The sequence below is a fragment of the Xiphophorus couchianus genome, chromosome 18 (assembly GCF_001444195.1).
Source record: "Xiphophorus couchianus chromosome 18, X_couchianus-1.0, whole genome shotgun sequence".
Lineage (NCBI taxonomy): Eukaryota > Metazoa > Chordata > Actinopteri > Cyprinodontiformes > Poeciliidae > Xiphophorus > Xiphophorus couchianus.
In genome coordinates this window covers 1,167,127-1,185,879 of record NC_040245.1, presented here as the reverse complement: position 1 = coordinate 1,185,879, position 18,753 = coordinate 1,167,127, and the positions used below count along the sequence as shown (strand labels likewise).

Genomic DNA, 18,753 nt, shown 5'->3' with positions numbered 1-18,753 from the left:
GTTCCCCTCCTGGCCTGTGGGGGCGCTGCACCAACAACCACTGAAGGTGCTGAGAGCAACTTCCTTCTTCACCAGTTGGAAACAAGATGGAGGCGTCAGATTTTTCTCTTTAGTCTTTGGCTGAAGACCAGGAGCCATTTCTGCTGCTAGCGCTAGGCTAGCAAGTTAGCTTTGGTTGTATTTACCCAGAATGCCCTGCGCTGTAGTTCACTTCCTGCTCTGGTCTGCTTGGCGTTCACATTCAAACCGAACCCAGACAAGGTTTGGAGGACCAGAGGTCAGAGGTCACACCTCACCAACCATTTTCTAGGATGGATGTTCTTGTTTTCACCGTTTGCTGACGCAGGTTGATGTCGTCCTGCGATACGAACGTCTCGCGGCTTTTTGACGTTTTTCTCTCCTGTGATTGTCATGGAGACGCCGATGAACGACGAGCCGTGGCTCACGAGTTCAGAAATGAAAATGGAGGTCGATGGTTTGGCTTTAGAGCAGCAGGGAAAATAAATTAAATTTCTTTGTTTTTGTGAAGTTTCTTGTTATTTGTAGTTATTTTCTGTCCCTTGGCAGCAGGATGGATTTGCTGATTCGGTGAGTTTGATTTGTTCTGTTGGTTTCTAAAGACTCGAACGTCTTCAGGTCACCGAAACAAAGCCGCGCAGCGGAGGCACCTGTCAGCTCGTCACCGTGGAAACAAAGGGAGGCTGTAACTGAGGAACCACCTGAGAGCCTGAGATAACACACACACACTCAGCTGATAACATTTTAATCAGGATTCAATTATTTCCAATTTCTTCCACTTTGCCATCGGGTCACTTCCTGTTTATTCATCAGAACTCGTTTCTTCCCGTTGGGTTTCTGTCGGATCGCTGGAGAAAATGGTGGTAATGGCTCCTTCTACTGGGAAGCAGGAAGGTTCCCAACACAAACTGGATCGTTCCCAACACAAACTGCTCCAGAACCAATCTGATGGGTCGGTTCAGAATGTGTTGGCTGGTTCTGGATGTTCTGGTTCTGTTTGCTCCATATTCTCGCTCAGGTGAGTTCAGTCAGGTCAAAGGTCAGATTCTCCTGGGATCTGGAAGTTTCTCTCTGACTGAGCAGCAAAGTGCCGTTTGAAAAGTTACTCTGTGAAAAATGAACAGGAAGAATTTGAGTTATTTAACCAAATTCAGGATTCATTTTCCAAATATTCTCAACATTTTATTCATTAATTTAGAAATGTCCGTTTCAAACTAAATATTCACATAGAAGGCCGAAAGAAATAACTAAATATTTAATTAGCAAGCTAAGTTTTTAGCTAATTAATTTGCTTACAAACTAAATATTTAGTTAGCAAGCTAATTATTTAGCTCTAAGCTAAGTAATTACCATTCAAGCTAAATCATCAGGATGTGACGGGAAGGTTCGTCCTGCTGGATTTATTACCTGCATGTTTGACGTCTGAATGCGATCGGACCTTTTTAAACCAGATGAAAAGCTTTGGACAGAAAAACACCTGCAGTCTGATTTCATGTCAGCTTTTAGAAAACAGTGACAGACTCACAACGAGCGAAGGACGGCGCAGTGGGTTGGATGGCTGTCAGGAGATGAAATCATGTGGAGGAGGAAAAACGTTACTGTAGAAAAACAGAAACTCAAACGGAGCGACAAGCTTTGGGTCAAACATTTCTGTTGTGGAAAAGAATCCTCAAGTTTCTCCTGATTAATCTCATCTCTCAGCCACGTTTTGAATTTAAATTGTTGCTCAGGTGTTTCTATGACCCCTGACCTTTGACCTCCATTTTATCTGTAAAACTCTGAAAAGCTAAAGGTAAAACGACCAACCAACCAATGAAAAGAGAGCCAGATGAGGAGCGAACCAGGTGGCGGAACAGAAAGTTCAGAACTGAACCAGTAACTTGGTTTCAGGGGGAAAACCCTTGGACTGGTCCACTGCCTCGGATTGGCTGCTCAGCGACCAATCAGAGACAGAAAATAAACAAACACAAACATAGTTAGCAAGGAAGCAGAAATCTATTCATCAGTAGTGACGCAATTCTGCTAATAAGCTAATAGTTGAGCTAATTTTTTTTGTTTAGTGCTTTTGCTGACTTTGAAAACATTTAGCACACTTAGCTTCCCCTAAATAAATTTGTTGGCATAAATTCTGAAGCTCTAAGCTAAAAATTAGCTCTGCTAATATTAGCTTAGCACCTTTCCTAACTGAAAATGTTTAGTATATTTACGATCACCTAAATACATTCTCCTGATAAATTCTGAAGCGCTAAGAATTAGCAGAGCTAATTTTTAGCGCTTCTGCTAACTTTGAAAACCTTTGGTGCACTTAGCTTGTAAAACTGCTTATTTATTTGGATGTTTTGTAAACTTTCAGTTGAATAAAGTTTGATTTGAACAAGATGTGAACAGGAAACAATGTTTCCTGTGAACAGCAACATAATTTACCTGTAACATAATTTTACAGGTCCTTGGAACCTGTAAATTATAATGTCAACATTAAATGCTTAAAGATTTTAGTCATAAATAAGCAAAGATGAGAAAATCAAGAAATTACTACTATTTTATTTATAAAACACTTTAAAACAACAACAGCTGTGACAAACTGCTTTACAAACATTTAAAATATGAAAAGGACAAAAGACATTAAAACCAATAAAATTAGTTTTTTGTTGCAGATGTTTGAAGGTGTGAATATGATAGTTAGCATGTTAATGTCGAAGCTTTAGCATTAGCTTCAGCTAGCTACCTTGTTGGTGTAGCACTTTATAGTTTGTGGAACTGATGTTTGTTATTAGCGCTGCAGAGCTACTGCAGCTAGCTTCTGGTATTAGCATGAGATGTAGCCTAGTTTAATAAATAAATTCTTACTTTTGTAGCTCAGTTAGCCAGTGGAGAAGTTGTTAGCTAGTCAAGCTGAATGTGTTCATATTCCTGGGGTTTTTCTGCTTGTTCTCTGGGGGGAAGGACATGAACACACGGAGCCGTTAGATTAGCCAGTGACCTGTCCAGAGTCGCCATCACTTTGGCAAACAAAGCAGCTGATGACACTCAGATGCTTCCATAATGAGAGCCGCCTGAATCCACAACCCCCCAGTGCTAATACCCCCCTCCCTGTTAGCTAAACCCCACTTAGCGCCCTGAGTGTTTGCAGATCTCCAGTCATTTGAACTCAGTGTTTGTTCTCTCTCTGTTCTCCATTACAGGTTCATGAAACTCGACCCTCTTTCTGTTCAAACAGAAAACCTGCTGCTGTTTCCACACAAACACTCCCAGTGCTCCCAGTGCTGCAGCAGCATTTCTGGCTTAAAGGGCCAGTATCACGTAGAATCAACTTTTTTAAAACTTTACATCATGTTATAATGTTGTTGTTGAAAAATCCTTTAATCTCCATGGCAACCATTCAGCTGGCTGGACCTAGCCCCGCCTTGAAGGCGCAGCTCCTCCCCCACTCAGCTCCTTCAGACTAGCCAGCAGCAATTAGTAATTAGCTGAGCTCATTATAGCAGCTGCTGCTCAGAGTGACGCTGGTAAAAACATTAAAGGGTTAATAGAGGAGCCATGTTGACATGAATTCCTGGAGGCGGAGCTTCAGAAAGCACATGAGCTTTTAAAGAGACAGAGACCCAATTTCAAAAACGTAAGTTACAACGTTAAATTTCTTTACGTCATATTTGATACATAAAGCATTTCGATAGTAACTGGAGTCAGCAGAATTCCCTGATAATTCCAGAAAATGATTCTGTGGCTGAAAAACCTGATGCCCCTTTGACCCCTGACCTGGTTTTGGGTTCTGATTAAAGGAGGCGGAGCCACCAAAGTGATTGACTTCGTTCTTTATTGGACAATTACAATAATTACTCAGGCAAGACTGCTGATTGGTCGGTTCAGCCACCCCTGCAGGTGATTGGCTGTTTGGCTCCAGGGGGCGTGGCCTCAGCTGGGAACACAGGAACAGGAACCAGTTAGAAACATGGCTCACAGGACGTTAGCGTGGCTTCAACAGGAAGTCAGTTACCTGCTTCCTGCTTCAACAGGAAGTCAGGCCCTTCCAGTAGAAGTTCTTGCAGCCGGCTTTGCGTTCGCGGGCCGTGGTTTCGACGGACCGCTCCAGGTTCAGTCTGGAGCCGGTTCCTCTGGAAGCCGCCTCCGGACCGTCCTGCTGGGCCTCGACCTCTGACCTCGACATCTGGGCCAGCAGGTCCTCCACGGCCCGCTTGGACCAGTCCTGCAGAACCGGACAGAACCAGAACCACATGGTCAGCTGCAGACCGACTGCCCAGGTCGAACCGGACCGAAATAATTTGCGGAATATTTGACGTCTGGTTCTGACCAACTGACTGGACCAGAACTTTATGTTCAAACAAAGTAAGAAAACATTTTTATCCAAGTTTCAAACATGAAAAAATAAACTCAACTGTTACAAACAGAAACATTTAAAGCATCAAAATGCAGTAAAACCTTTCAGACACCAGAACATTCATCAGGGACGGGTTGAAAACATTTTATTTTTTTAAAACTATTTTTACATGAACTGCTTTGAAATATTTTTGTCTTTTATTATAAATGTTTTTATTTAGCTACACATTGAAATCAGCCATAAATCAGATGTTTTGCATCTCAGTTGAAACATTTTAATCTGTTCCATCAAACTGCTGCAGGTGATTTAAGATTCAGAGGCAAATTTATTCATTTATTCATCCTCTGAATAAATCTGAAATATTCATTTTCATCAGTAAGAATCATATAGCTTATGAAAATGAATCTAAATTCACAGGCAGTCAGTATTGGACCAACCGAATTGGTTTTGAACATAGCAGTAATTTAAATAGTTTGATGGAATCTGGAGTTCCTCAGGGTTCGGTTATTTAGAGATGCAGATTTCTGACGGAGCTCAGTTCAAACACAACCAGCCAATCAGAAGCTCCACTGGTTTCTTTAATCTGATTGGTGGGAAAGAAGCAGCTGAAACCAGTAAGGAACTGGAACTGGAACCAGTAACTGGAACTGGTTCCCGTCCAGGAAAACGTCCCCAGTTTTATAAAAACCGAGCTGGTTCTCATCCTGAGGTCAAAGGTGAAGCCAGAGGTCGGTTTTACCTGCGAGAGCAGTCCGGCGCTGCGGGCTCGCTGCAGCAGCCGGTGGTGACGCAGCTCCAGGTCTAGGTCCAGGTTCTGGTTCTGGTAGGGGTCCTGGTCTCTGTCGGCCTGAGACGAAACGCCCAGACTGAGCGCGGCCAGCGCGGCGAGGACCAAGATGGCGGGACAGCGAGCGTGATGCATACCTGCAGAAACAGGAGAAGAAGAAGGAGGTGAGAGAGGAAGAGCTGAGGAAGAGGAAGAGGAGGAGGAGGTCCTACTGGGTTCTGGTCGGGTTTCTCCTGCTGGTCCTGGTGCTGGCTCTGGTTCTGAGCTGCTGGTTCTGCTGCTGCTGCTCTTATGAGGCCTGCTCCCCCCCAGAGGGTCACATGACTCGGTGCGGCTGATTGGCAGCTGCAGGGCGATGAAGGAACGCCGAGTTAAAGTTAAACAGAAGTCCATTAGTCCTCATCCTCTTCAAATGGAGACAATAAAAGCAGAAAGCTATCAGCGCTCAAACACAACGGCAGAATGTGGGGGGGGTTAACGGAGCGTTCAGAGGATTAGCAGACTTCATTAGCATTCACTGATATCTCCATTAAACACGGCGCAGAGCCGCCCACTCCACGGCCACGCAAACACTTCACAGGCTTCCAGGCGACAAAACCTGCTGCTGGAAGTGACATCAGGGAATCCCACACTTCCTGCTGCAGCGCCGCCGGATCAGGACTCACCGCAGCACCAACATGACAAACAACGAGATGTACATCAGATACACACTTCAAAACACAACCGACTTTACATGGAATAAAAGGTTCAAAGACTGAGATTCAGAGTCTGAGTGAAGCGGCGAGACGAAGGTCAGATTCAGGATCCAACTGGACCTGGGATCTGGAATGGAAAGCTGCCGTCACCAGCAAATCATTTTTCATATTTACACTATGTCATTCATTCATTCGTCTATAATTGTTAAAATGTTAGTTTAAAACTAAGTCAGTCAGTTAAATATTTAGCTAGTTGAATATTTAGCTAGCTAAGTATTTAGCTAGCTCAGAGCAAAACATTTAGTCTGAAGCCTAAAGTTTATCAAGCAAAATATTGTGTTAAACTAAATATGTCATTCTAAAATAAACATTTAGTTATCAAGCTAAATATTTAGTTAGCAACATAAAATGTATCAAGCCGAGAGCTAATTAAATATTTAGTTTGGGGGCGTGCTGTGGTGGCGCGGGGGGTTAGCACGCTCCACGTTTGGAGGCCTCAGTCCTCGACGCGGACGTCGCGGGTTCGACGACCTTTGCCGCATGTCTTCTCTCCTCACCCTCCTTCCTGTCTGCCTACTGTCGCAAAAATACGAGCCGCTAGCGCCGCAAAAACTCTTTGGAGAAAAAATAAAAATATTTAGTTTGGAACTAAACTTAATACAGAGCTAAATATTTAAGCTACTGCTTAAAGTTTTGTTTTAAAACTAAATATTATATTTGAAACTGACATTTATAAATGAATAAGAACATTAAACGTATGACTATAAAAATGAAGCTCCATTTTTCCCTGTTGTCCCTTAAGAACCTCACCTTTAAGAACCTCACCTTTAAGACGTTGGCAGGAGAAACGTCCCTCACCAGATGTTGTCCATCAAATGTAAAATTATGAAACTGTTGCAAAGAAACTGTTTATTTTTATGCAACAAAATTGGAATGAACTTGCCAGAGGAAATCCACCAGATTGTTCTTGAGAAACCAGCAGATTATGGAGTTAAAGCCTTCAGTCTTGCTCGCAGCTCGTCATGCAGGTTTTCTGTGTTCGGCTAACAGTTAGCATCGCCCTCCCCTCTGTGAAAATAAAAGTAGTGGCACCATCATGCTGTGGGAATAAGTTTATCCAGCAGGATCAGGGAAGCTGGTCTGAGTTGACAGGAAAACAACGGATGATTTAGATCAAAGCAGATTCATGGGTTAGAATGGCCTAGTCAAAGTCCGGGTCTTAATCCAGCCGAACTCTGTGGTAAAACCTGAAAACCATCCATCCAGTCTGAGGTTGAGCCGTTTTACAAAGATTGGAGATGTTCAACAAACCTGCAGCGTTCCGACTCAGATAGGCTTCCTGCTGATGCATGCCACACTTTTCAGAATTTCCTTGTGAAAACCTTGTGAGCAGTTACCAGCTCTTCATAGATCACATCATGTGTTTCAAAATACGCCCTGTCAGGTCATTTCTGACAGATGATGACCGCTTGATGTTGGTTAAAGTCTAAATGGTTCATGTCCAGCATATGCGTGGTCTGCAACTGGACCAGCAAATCTGCCAGACTTTCAATTCAAACTAGTTTTGCTGATTCTGCAACGATTCAGAAAATGAACTCAGCTCAACTGCAGCTATTCCAAATGAAAATGATTTTTAGATTTATTACTGCTGACAACTTGCTAAGCTAAACTTTTCTGTAGGTTTCATATGAAACGGATCTGTGATCTAAAACTTCTCCTTATTGAGTCTGATTTTAAAAAACAGTTTTTGTTTGAAAATAAAACAGATTTTATTGTTTATTGATCGATGACTGAACAGATTCCTGCCAGAGATCATAAAGTCGTCAAACATTTCCATCTCCAGCGTCTTCATCATCTCTGCTAATAAACAGCACATTAACAGCAGGTGGTTGCCGTGGCAACACATTAGCAGCGAGCTGCCGTCACTAGGGACCTGCTGGCATCAACACACACGCCCCCCCCCACACACACACACACCCTGACATGGGGGCTTGGTGGGAGAGCGATGACATCACCGCTCCTCGCTGTGATGCGTACAAATGTTTCAGACCCTGAGTCACTCCAACATGAAGATTATTCAAATAATAAAACATTAAGTTTAATTTGCTGTAAAGAGAAGCAGAACGAAACGCTGACATTCAGACGAAACCAGAAAGTTTCAGAAGATGAAGGTGAGGAACAACCTGCAGGAGGAACATCCAGGTTTCCTGTCAGAATGTTAAAAACCAGAAACATCCGGGCCACGATTTATTCCTTCAGGGTTGAAACGTTCAGCTGATCCAAACGCAGCAGAAACATTCAATGAGACGAGCGGGCAGAGAAATCCGATTCCAATGTTTTCACCCCAAAAACATCTGATCGGTTCCACTTCCAGATGTGGAACCAAGTCCGATCCGGTAGTTTTCAAATCACAGTCTGAACGGCCATGTCGCATTTTATACCACTTCGGTTTCTTTTTGTCTGTTTTCTCAAACCATTCATCCATTCATTCATTCATTCATCCATTCATTCATACTTCATTGCTTCCGGTGACAGTGGACGCTGCCGCTCATTTTTTAAGGTCTTTTAGTCATTTTGTACTTTACTTTTTATCATGTATTTAAATTTTGTGTTTTTTGTGTTAAATAATTTAAGGTGACCTTGAGTATCAAAAGGCGCCTACAAAATAAAGGTGTTATTATTATTAAACCTCCAGCTGGTTGAGGCAAATGGCCGTTCACCCTGGTTCTGGTTCTGCTGCAGGTTTCTTCCTCTTAACAGGGAGTTTTTCCTCTCCACTGTCGCCCCCTGCTGGTCAGGAGGACTGAATGCTGCAAGCCAAAACCTCCGCGCTCTGCTGGTTGTTTTTTTAAAAAAAACTTCTTACACTGAAGATCCATTTCCACCAGCCCTGTTTACTCTCTTTACGTGAACTGCAGTCTGTTTGCCCATAAAGTCCGGTCCAGTTTTGAACGCTAATCGACCTCTGACCTCTGGTCCTCCAGACCTCAGTCTAGGTTCGGTTGAAGTGAACTCTGGTTGGTTTGAATGTGAACGCCAAGCGAACCAGAGACCGCTCCAAAAGCAGGAAGTGGACTACAGCACAGGGCATTCTGGGTAAATACAACCAAAGCTAACATGCTAGCTTAGCGCTATCAGCAGAAATGGCTCCTGGTCTTTAGCCAAAGACAAAGAGAAATCTTCCAACCGCTAAAATCTGACGCCTCCATCTTGTTTCCATCTGGTGAAGAAGGAAGTTGCTCTCAGTGTCTTCAGAGGTTTTTGTGTCGTTTCCTTCAGTGGTTCTTGGTGCAGCGCCCCCACAGGCCAGGAGGGGAACAGGTTGGTTTGACTCAGAACCACAGCAGCTGGAGGTGGAGCAGATAAAACTAATTTATATATTAAACTGAATTTTACGCATGGATATAATTTCTCAGGTGTAAAAAAAGTAGACCAGGTGAACATCATAGAAGACGATTGAAGGAACAATTTTAATAAAACAAAGAGAAACAAGAGAAACACATTTACACTGAACCAACAGACAGAAACCTGAAGTACGGAAACACGATGAAACAGGAGGAGAAAAACGTAGAAAACTCTGAAAGTCCAGCAGATCCATCAGATAATTATGGGGGAATTTTACTGCCATAAGTCAACAACACACATTTTCAGTTTGCAAACAGAATTTAATCTTTGCTCTCTAAACTGCTCTGTTTCAAATATTTTCTGTCAGAATTTGAAGTAGCAATGGTTGCCGTGGCGACTGGCGAGCGTTGATGGGTAGCGTTACTCAGCTTTACATATGTGTGATTTATTTACAATGTGGTCACAAATGAGTCTGTTCTGCTGACTGTTGGTGAAGGTTTGGTGTTGAATGTTTGCCTCAGACGGGCTGCAGTACTGAGGAAGCAGCAGAAACTAATAGCTGCTATTAGCTTTAGCTGCTCAGTACAGACGGGCTGCAGTGCTGAGGAAGCAGCAGAAGCTAATAGCTGCTATTAGCTTTAGCTGCTCAGTACAGACGGGCTGCAGTGCTGAGGAAGCAGCAGAAGCTAATAGCTGCTATTAGCTTTAGCTGCTCAGTACAAACGGGCTGCAGAGCCACAAAAGTCTACAACACAGAATAAGACTCTAAATTTACTATTAGCCAAAAATTGATAAACATAGCGACAAAGTGGTGATGCCACGCCCCATCGCTCTGCTCATCGCCTCACTGGGCCGAGTCTCTGCAGGGGGCGGGGTTTAGCTTTCATACTTTAAAAAGTCGCAGCATTTTTTCAGAAGATGGGGATTTTGGTTTCTTTTGCTTTCCCTCGCGATGCTGTACTGATCCGTTCATGAGACATAATTGAATCCTGAAAGTCTTTCTTAATGTAGCTGCTGTACTTTCTGCCTTAATTTAAGGTTATGTGAGGTTTTTCCATGAACGTTAAAATCTCGTTGTGAAATATCTGAAGTTTTATATCTTTCTTTAGGATAAAAAGGAAACACAAACCTGTGATATAAACAGAAACTTTCCATAAGTAGGAAAGAAATAAAAATACATCATAAATTGGACAAAAACTGATTGAAAATCGATTTATTTTTTCCTGCATGTTTATGTCTGTTAAGGCTGAGATGGAGCTGAAAGCCCTTTAAACCATTTAGACTAGAACACAACAGAGACACAATTAAAACTGTCAGATGTTTTATTACCCGCGATAATAACTCAGAAATAGTCCAAATAGTTTGGATGTATTTTTATTTCTTTCCTACTTATGAAAAGTTTCTGTTTATATCACAGGTTTGTGTTGCCTTTTTATCCTAAAGAAAGATATAAAATGTCATATTTCACAAAGAGATTTTTTTTTTTTTTACCCCTCCAGGGGGCTTTTTTGTGGCTCTAGTGTCTCTTATATGACAGGAAACGGGGAAGGAGAGGGGGGAAGACATGCGGCAAATGTCGTCGGGTCCGGGAGTCGAACCCGCGACGGACACGTGGAGGACTCAAGGCCTCCAAATACGGGTCGCGCTAACCGCTACGCCACCACAGCACGCCCCCACAAAGAGATTTTAACATAGATGGAAAAACCTCACATAACCTTGTATTAAGGCAGAAAGTACGGCGGCCAGCGTAAGAAAGGCTTGTAGGATTCAATGATGCCTCATGAACTGATCAGTAGATTATTGAGAGGAAACGCAAAAGAAAGATATTTTCCCATGCCCCCTGAAGGGCTCCGCAATTTTTATCAGTTTGATGGTTTTCTAGTAATATCTACCTAGATGGATTGATCCTATCCATAGATGGAGCACAGCCACTAGAAGAAAACAAACGCACCCCGAGGCGGCTCCCACCGCCCAGTATAACCCTTTCGTTCTATTGGCTGAGAAGTTGCTAGGCAACAGTACTTCTTTGTTTTGAGAGAGAGCAGAAAAGAATTCACAAGCGCGCAGCAAGGTTTACAAGTGGAGAGTTAATCCGTATGGAGACAAGTTTTGAGTGTGAGCACAAAGATTTGAGAGAACAGAAAATATTTGAAAGGGAAGTTTGAGTGCAAGCATTACAAGTTTTGAGAACAAAGAGATGAAATTCTGCTTTCAGACTGAAAATGTGTGATGTCAACTTATGGCAGTAAAATTCCTCCATAGATAATCAGACCTATGAACCATTCTGGACCGAATGAGAGCGTCACGCTGAGGTCAGCCATCTTTAAAGATCTAACATCTGTTGGATTTAAAACCTCAGAAACAACAAATTAGTTTTACAAAAAGGTCACAAGAGAAAACAGAGCTCCAGGTTTTCTACGTGTTCATGTTGAGTCCATAAATGTTCTCTATGCTTTGGGTCCATTTCTGCTTAAATGATTAAACAACAACATATTCAAACACAACATGATTCAAATACATTTACGGATTTATCTACAGTTTTAACAGCCACTGTGAGTGAATATGTGACAGTGGCAATAATAATAATAACAATAACAATAAAAATGTAATGAATCCCACAGCACATTTCATATCGTCCAACTGCAGACCTCAGTTTCCAGACTTCCTGTCCTCTCAGCCAATCAGATGTGAGCATGATGTCAGCCACAGACAGTTTGTTGTTTGGTTACATCAGAGAAACAGCACTGAACAGTTGAATACAACATTTCACCATTTTAAAGTCTTAACCTGAATAGAACCTCAATGACAACATGAAGTAGGCAGAAAACCCTAACAAGGCGCCGCGTTCATTAAAGCTGCATTCATTAAAGTTCTGTTCATTAAAGTTCTGTTCATTAAAGCTGCGTTCACACAGCAAGGACTGCAATCATATCAGACTTTCCGTCTTTTCGCCCCACTAAAATCCGATCTATGTGGAATTCAATCGTCTCTAATAATTTTCAAAAGTTGTGTCACATTTTATCAGACTTTTCCATCGTTGCCACGAGACGCATCATAATTCAGCAGCAGAAGAAGCCAGACGGTGAATCTGGACATAAACAATGCCTGGACATGAAAGCATTCTGAATCAGTGAACTCACAGCTGCTTTCCTTCAAAAATTCTCTAGAGATCAAATATGACTTATAAGAAATTTTATGTCCTGACTTTGAAATTGGGTCTCTGTCTCTTTAAGAAGCTCCAGCTCTATCTGAAGCTCCGCCTCCAGGAAGTCGTCCCAAAATGGCTCCTCTATTAACCCTTTAACATTTTTAACATAGCAGCTCTGCAGTTCCACCAAATGTTTGCTAATTGCTGCTAGCTGGTCTGGAGGAGCTGAGTGGGGGAGGAGCTGTGTCTCGGAGGCGGAGCTCGGTCCATCCAGGTGTTCTGCAGCTGAATGGTTGCCATAGAGATTTCTCAATCATGAAAGATTCAAAGCAACACTGCAGGTTTGTTTTTCATGATGGAATAAAATTATAACATGACAAAGATAACAAAAATGTAGATTTTATATGATACTGCCTCTTTAAGAACCACCATGTTTAGTGCCGAACACAGAGAGCTGCTGGGTAGCGGCTACGGTATTCTTTTGGGTTGGAGACCGTTCAACCAGAAATCTGATCGCATTTAATTAGTAAAATGAACGACAACAGGAAAAAAAAATCAGATTTCAGCTAAAAAAAAATCTAAACCTGTTTGTGAACGTAGCTTTAGTCTGGAAAAGTTTCCATAAATACACCAAAACAGCAGTAAAACTCACAGAAAACAGTCAGTCATGGTGGTGGCAGCATGATGCTCTGGGCCTGGACCTGGATTTTCTATCAGGGACCCAGGAAGTCCCAAAATCTTCAACCAATTTGTGACTTTAGGCTGGCAGAGACCAGAGTCAGGCCGGCCTCTGATTGGCCGATGCTGTTAGCTTCAGGCTGGCCTCTGATTGGCCGATGCTGCCTCTTCATAAACTAAACTCTCACCCTGAAGTTTTCTCAGATTAGGTCACACATTAAAAGTTGCTGATAAGAAACATGAAACAAACCCAACAGGAGTTTGTGAACGGGTTGGGGCTCTTCACCAACCTGGCAACGCAACGTCTTCCTGCTCAGAACCAAACGGCACCGCAGCGGCACCATAACCGGTTCCGGTTCTGCTCATGTCTGACTGTCTCAGAGGACAGGAGTCCTGGGGGACAGATGTGCTGTTGGACCGACCTGTCCTCTGACCCACAGAGGTCAGAGGACAGAGGTCAAAGGTCACATCTGCATGATCTTCATGCAGACTCTGCAGCGGCTGATGTTGTCTGGGTTGTTCCCTGGAAGGATCCAGCTGCTGGGCCTCCTGCAGATCCAAACAGAATCAGACCTCAGCTGCTGGTTCCACAGAGAATGCTGCCACCTGCTGGCCATCAGGGAAACTGCTGACGGTTTTTCTGAACGTTTTCATTTAAACTCGGCTCAGTTCTGGAGTTTCTGAGTCTCTCCTGGTCGTTTGGGTCCGACCGAAGCTGCTCACCCGTTTTTATGGATTATTAATATTATTTACTCCTAATTTTATCTCGGGTTATTTATTTCAGTAATACAGATGCACATATAGTTTGGCTTTAATTTGATTTTAAAGTATTTTATTAATTGTTTTTCAGTTAGTGGAAAACAATTTTTCTACTAACTGTTCAAAATGCTGCTGCCAAGTTTTGGACACGACTCCAACGTTGATGCCGGTCACCTCAGGATTCTTTTACAGAGCAACGTAAGAATATTTTATTGACTTGGAGAAATCTTCATCATTGTGTCACAGAACCTCTGGTAGGTTATAAAACCTGATTTTTATTAACTTATCTTGGTTTTTTATACACTGTTGACTTTTTGTGAAATGTTTTGTGATTTTATATCTTAAAAATAAAGTTTTACTAACTTATGAAATGTCAGTGTTAGATGAATGACTTTCTACTTCATCCTTATGTTAAAGTAAATCCAGGTAGGATAGCTTTACACCTTCATTCATCATCAGCTGAAGGATTTGCTTCACAACCTTTGATTTTTTATCATAAACGGATCATTTGATGGGACAGGAAACCAAAATCTGTCAGATTATTAGCAGCGATTTATTCTTGGATGTGGATTACGCATCACGCTGATGATGTCGTGTTAAACCTCTGAGTCTGAGCACCAACAGGGAGTCGTGTAACGGTTAGCATGTTGTCAGCAGGTGGATGGAGGTTCACCTGAACATGTTGTCAGGGTCCAGAGCAGCCAGCCAGTAGCTGTACAGGCTGTTGTCGTACTTGCAGGTTCCTGAGCTGCTGCTGCACTCCATGAACGGCATTCCTTGGAAGTTTTCCAGGCAGGATCCGGGAGAAACCAGAGGCTGACCCGAGCCCTCGGCGCCTACACCCGTCTCCTGAACACAGAAGAGGCTCAGATTCAGGTGATTCAGGTGATTTCAGGCAGAGATGAATCTAAACGTTGCAGTTCTAGACTCGGGCAGCTCTAAAGGAAACGTCCCACTGACCATCACAAAGGAGAATCCGGTCCAGAGCGACTGCCAGTCCGCAGGGCAGGGCGGGACGGCGCTGGTCTGGCTGTGGATGGCGATCACATTGGCTTCAGACTCGCACACCGAACACCTGAAACCCAGAAACAAACCTGAACCAGGTGGAACACCTTCATCCTCAGTCTGCTGTTTTCTTCTTCATGAAGCTAAAAATATTGTTTTCTGATGTTCAGATCTGAAATTAGGAGGTTTTCCTCTTAGTGCTGACGCTACTTGCTGATCTTGGACTCCAGCGCCGCCTCTGGGTCGGTCTGGTTTGTCGGGCTCCTGATGTTGGACAGCCAGTAGGAAAAGTCGTTCCTCTCAGCGTATCGACATTCCTCTCCAGTCTCACAGATCAGGAAGGGAGCGGTGCTGAAACGCTGCAGGCAGCTGCCGACCGTTCCTGCAGGAACGCGGTGTGGCGCGGCGATACGGCCAAAAACAAACCATCAGGAAAAACCTCCATCACAACAAAACTGGGATATTAATAGAATAAAGTTGTTCTGTTGTGACTTTATTCTCACAGTTTTGTATTTTAGTTTTTCCTAGTGTGGCTCTAGCCCTGTGTTGCAGAACGCTACGGTTGGACATGGAGGGTTCTGATCTATATTTCTGAGGTAGGCTGTGACCTCTGTGACCTCTGCAGACCTACCCAGGTCCTGTCCGTGAGCGCGGCTGTAGCCGTTGATGAAGAGCAGCGAGTATCCTCTGAATATGAGTGTGGACTGGGTCGGGCAGGCAGGGGCGGCGCTGTCCTGGCTGTGTCTGCTAAACAGGAAGCCGTTCCTCCTGGGTGGCGGGCCGGCGCCTGGCTCACCTGGTTCACCTGGCTCACCTGGAGGACCCTTGGCTCCCACTCTGCCACGCTCTCCGTTCGCACCTGGAACCAAGCAGATGGTTGGACTTTATCTGAACTCAACATGCAGAAACTCTGAGCCTCAAGACGGACAGGGTCAGAAACTAAAGGCAACAGATCGACTCTGTTGACGTTTAACTTGTTGCCATGGTGATTTTAGGACGAGTCGGATGTTTTCATACCTTTCTGGCCGATTCGTCCTCTTTCTCCATCCTCTCCTCTCAGTCCGTCGCGCCCAGGTGTTCCTGTCCAACCCGGTGCTCCAGATGAGCCTTTTGAACCTGGAACCGGGAAAACGTCACATCAGGAAAGAGCTTCAGGTGTTTCAGCAGTAACCATGGCAACATGACTGACCAAAAGCTCCCCTCAATCCAGGGAAACCCGGCGATCCGACTCCTCCCACTTGGCCTAGAGTTCCTTCTTCACCTGGGTCTCCTGATGCCAGCTGCACAGGAAAATAGGAGTCCTTCCCACTTGGTCCTGCGGGAGGCAGCAGGAGGGCAACGTTAGGGCAGGATTAGGGCAATATTGGGGCAGGATTAGTGCAAGATTAGAGCAGGATTAGTGCAGGATTAGGGCAGAATTGGGGCAGTATTGGGGCAGGATTGGGGCAAGATTAGTACAGGATTGGGGCAGAATTGGGGCAGGATTGGGGCAAGATTAGTTTAGGATTGGGGCAAGATTAGTACAGGATTGGGGCAAGATTAGTGCAGGAGTAGGTCAGGATAGGGGCAGGATTGGGGCAGGATTAGGGCAGAATTGGGGCAGGATTACGACAGAATTGGGGCAAGATTAGTGTAGGATTGGGGCAAGATTAGTGCAGGATTGGGGCAAGATTAGTGCAGGAGTAGGTCAGGATAGGGGCAGGATTGGGGCAGGATTAGGGCAGGATTGGGGCAGGATTACGACAGAATTGGGGCAAGATTAGTGCAGGATTGGGGCAGTATTGGGGCAGAATTAGGGCAGTATTGGGTTAATTAGAGCCGATCCAACAGCTGGCCTGTCTCAGGTCTGCCGGCTTCCTTTTACCCGGGTTCCCGATTCGTCCTGCTGGTCCTCCTGGACCGGGGTTACCTGGCGGTCCTTTCTCCCCTTCCATACCTGAAACACACACCAGGGGGCGCTCTGAGGTCAGTAAGAATGTAGATCCTATTTAACTTTGACCAAACAGCAACGAGTCACGGCTCACAGATCAGATCATGAAATTAGTTTGACCTAATTTAGTTTTGAAGCCACATTTCACCCAATGATTCTCTACCCAGAATGCATTGCTGTCTTTCTACAGTCCTGTCTGCTTCCCGACCAAGTTAGGCCAGAATCAGCAGCACAGTTAGCAAAACGCAACAACTATGAACTGAAACCACAAATGAAAAGTCAGTTCTTAAGAATTTCTTCCTGAAGGTCAAATAAAAACGATTCTGTAACAAAACTGAGAGCAAGATGCTACGATGTAGCATGCTACTGACATGTTGGCTATCAATGTGATTCAGTTTAGTGATTTATGTTAGCTTTGACTAAATACAATGATAGTTTATCATCAGCTTCCACTAAATACCATGTTGGTAGCTTTAGCATTAGCGTACGACAAATGCCATATTGGTAGCTTTAGCATTAGCTTCTGCTAAATACCTTGTTGGTACCTTTAGCATTAGCTTCCGCTAAATACTATGTTGATAGCTTTAGAATTAGCTTCCACTAAATACCATGTTGATAGCTTTAGCATTAGCTTCCGCTAAATACCATGTTGACATGCTGCTTTTTATCATAACTGATCAAACTGGAACCCAAGAACCTTCATGGGAATCTTATTTGTGTTGATCTGACATATTTATGGAATCAGATCTTTTTGTTCTCTAAAGTGGCTTCAGGTGAGATCAGCTGTGAATTTGTTGAATCATAAACAAACAGGAAGACAAACTGTTCAGCTGAAAACGATCAGGCTGCTCCCCATCGGTTTGCGGTTCTTACCGATTGGACCCTTTGCTCCAACCGGTCCTCTGTAGCCTTTTTCTCCAGGATATCCAGGCGGCCCCCAAGGACCCTGAAGGCAAAACAAGTAAATATGACACTTCATTCAAGTTTCAGTTTGTTTTTCTCTTAACTTGACCTCTGGGTGGGACTCACAGGAGGTCCACAAGGACCGAGGTCACCGATTGGTCCCGGTGGTCCTGGGGGACCCGGTTCTCCTTTAACGCCTTTATGGCCTTTGTAACCAGGACCTGGTGGACCAGGTGGACCGGACGGACCCTTAGGGCCTACACAGTGACAGATTTTATAGTTTTATTTAATCCAGAGACGAATCCAGCTGTCAAACAGACTAAGCTCTCCACCTTTCGGTCCTTTAGGTCCAGGAAATCCTTTATATCCCTTTGTCCCATCAATGCACTCTCCCCCTTTCTTCCCAGCACATCCAGGAGGCCCTGGGGGTCCCTTAGCGCCTTTGTAACCCGGGTCTCCTGCAGGTCCAGAGGGTCCAGGAGGCCCACAGCATCCCAGCGGGCCCCTGTCCCCCACGCATCCTGGAGGAGGAGGTGGCAGAGTTACAGCTTCCTTCTGAACCCACCCCAACCAGAATTAAACCAGAGCCTTACCAGGGGGACCTCTTCGTCCTGTCGGCCCCTTCGGTCCAGGTACACATGCTGCAGATAAAGAAGTAGATCAGTGAAGGTTCGTGGGGCAACGTTTTGGTTCGTACGTCTATTCACCCTTACAGCCCATATCTCCTTTCTCTCCGTCAGGCCCGGGGATCCCGTCCCGGCCCTGGTTTCCTTTGGGTCCCAGTGGACCAGGCGCTCCAGGAGACCCCCAGCATCCTGGAGACGAAGGTCAGACAGAGGCTTAAAGCTGCGCTTCATTCACCATGGAACCGTTCAAAATGGAATTATAAAAATAAATCTGGTTGAAGCTTCAGAATGTAACTTCTGAAAAAAGTCTCCATGTTGTTACAGTTTGTTAGATAACGTGTGAAAAGTTTGAGTTGCTACTGCACCAAAAACAACCAATCAGAGTCAGGAGGCAGGGCTTAGCGCTAACAATCAATTTGATGTACGTGCTGCTAAATGTGCTAATGGTGGAGAAACAACTCACCGTTAAAGGAAAACCGTTTATCTGCCTAGCCTGAACATTCACAACAGGCTATGCTAGCTG

At 44.2% G+C, this 18,753-nt stretch overlaps 2 protein-coding genes across 2 annotated transcripts in view; both read right to left on the bottom strand.

Moving 5' to 3' along the window:
- Positions 1-3,813: 3,813 nt before the first annotated feature.
- sst1.2 (somatostatin 1, tandem duplicate 2) lies at positions 3,814-5,549 on the bottom strand. Its single transcript, XM_028045358.1, has 4 exons — positions 5,354-5,549; positions 5,094-5,278; positions 4,013-4,222; positions 3,814-3,934 (listed from the first exon to the last, which is right to left on the bottom strand). The coding sequence occupies exons 1-3, from the start codon at positions 5,532-5,534 to the stop codon at positions 4,025-4,027; spliced, it is 564 nt and encodes a 187-aa protein (XP_027901159.1). The 5' UTR covers positions 5,535-5,549; the 3' UTR covers positions 3,814-3,934; positions 4,013-4,024.
- A 7,674-nt stretch (positions 5,550-13,223) lies between these two features.
- The window catches only part of col4a3 (collagen, type IV, alpha 3), a 29,258-nt gene continuing 23,728 nt past the window's right edge, over positions 13,224-18,753 (bottom strand). Inside the window, exons 40-52 of the mRNA XM_028045373.1 lie at positions 18,318-18,419; positions 18,198-18,245; positions 17,937-18,125; positions 17,731-17,861; positions 17,575-17,647; positions 16,636-16,707; positions 15,961-16,086; positions 15,789-15,887; positions 15,403-15,630; positions 14,982-15,153; positions 14,727-14,841; positions 14,440-14,615; positions 13,224-13,556 (exon numbers count right to left, since the gene is read on the bottom strand). Coding sequence (XP_027901174.1) covers positions 13,472-13,556; positions 14,440-14,615; positions 14,727-14,841; positions 14,982-15,153; positions 15,403-15,630; positions 15,789-15,887; positions 15,961-16,086; positions 16,636-16,707; positions 17,575-17,647; positions 17,731-17,861; positions 17,937-18,125; positions 18,198-18,245; positions 18,318-18,419 — 1,616 coding nt within the window. The 3' untranslated portion in view covers positions 13,224-13,471. The remainder of the gene's footprint in view (positions 13,557-14,439; positions 14,616-14,726; positions 14,842-14,981; positions 15,154-15,402; positions 15,631-15,788; positions 15,888-15,960; positions 16,087-16,635; positions 16,708-17,574; positions 17,648-17,730; positions 17,862-17,936; positions 18,126-18,197; positions 18,246-18,317; positions 18,420-18,753) is intronic.

Excerpts from the sequence above, each read along its gene's own strand:
- sst1.2 (XM_028045358.1), bottom strand. The coding sequence starts at position 5,534 with ATGGACTTCTGTTTAACTTTAACTCGGCGTTCCTTCATCGCCCTGCAG. Across the intron at positions 5,279-5,353 it reads AGAAACCCGACCAGAACCCA|GTATGCATCACGCTCGCTGT; the intron begins GTAGGACCTCCT and ends CTGTTTCTGCAG. Across the intron at positions 4,223-5,093 it reads GCGCCGGACTGCTCTCGCAG|GACTGGTCCAAGCGGGCCGT; the intron begins GTAAAACCGACC and ends CCGGTTCTGCAG.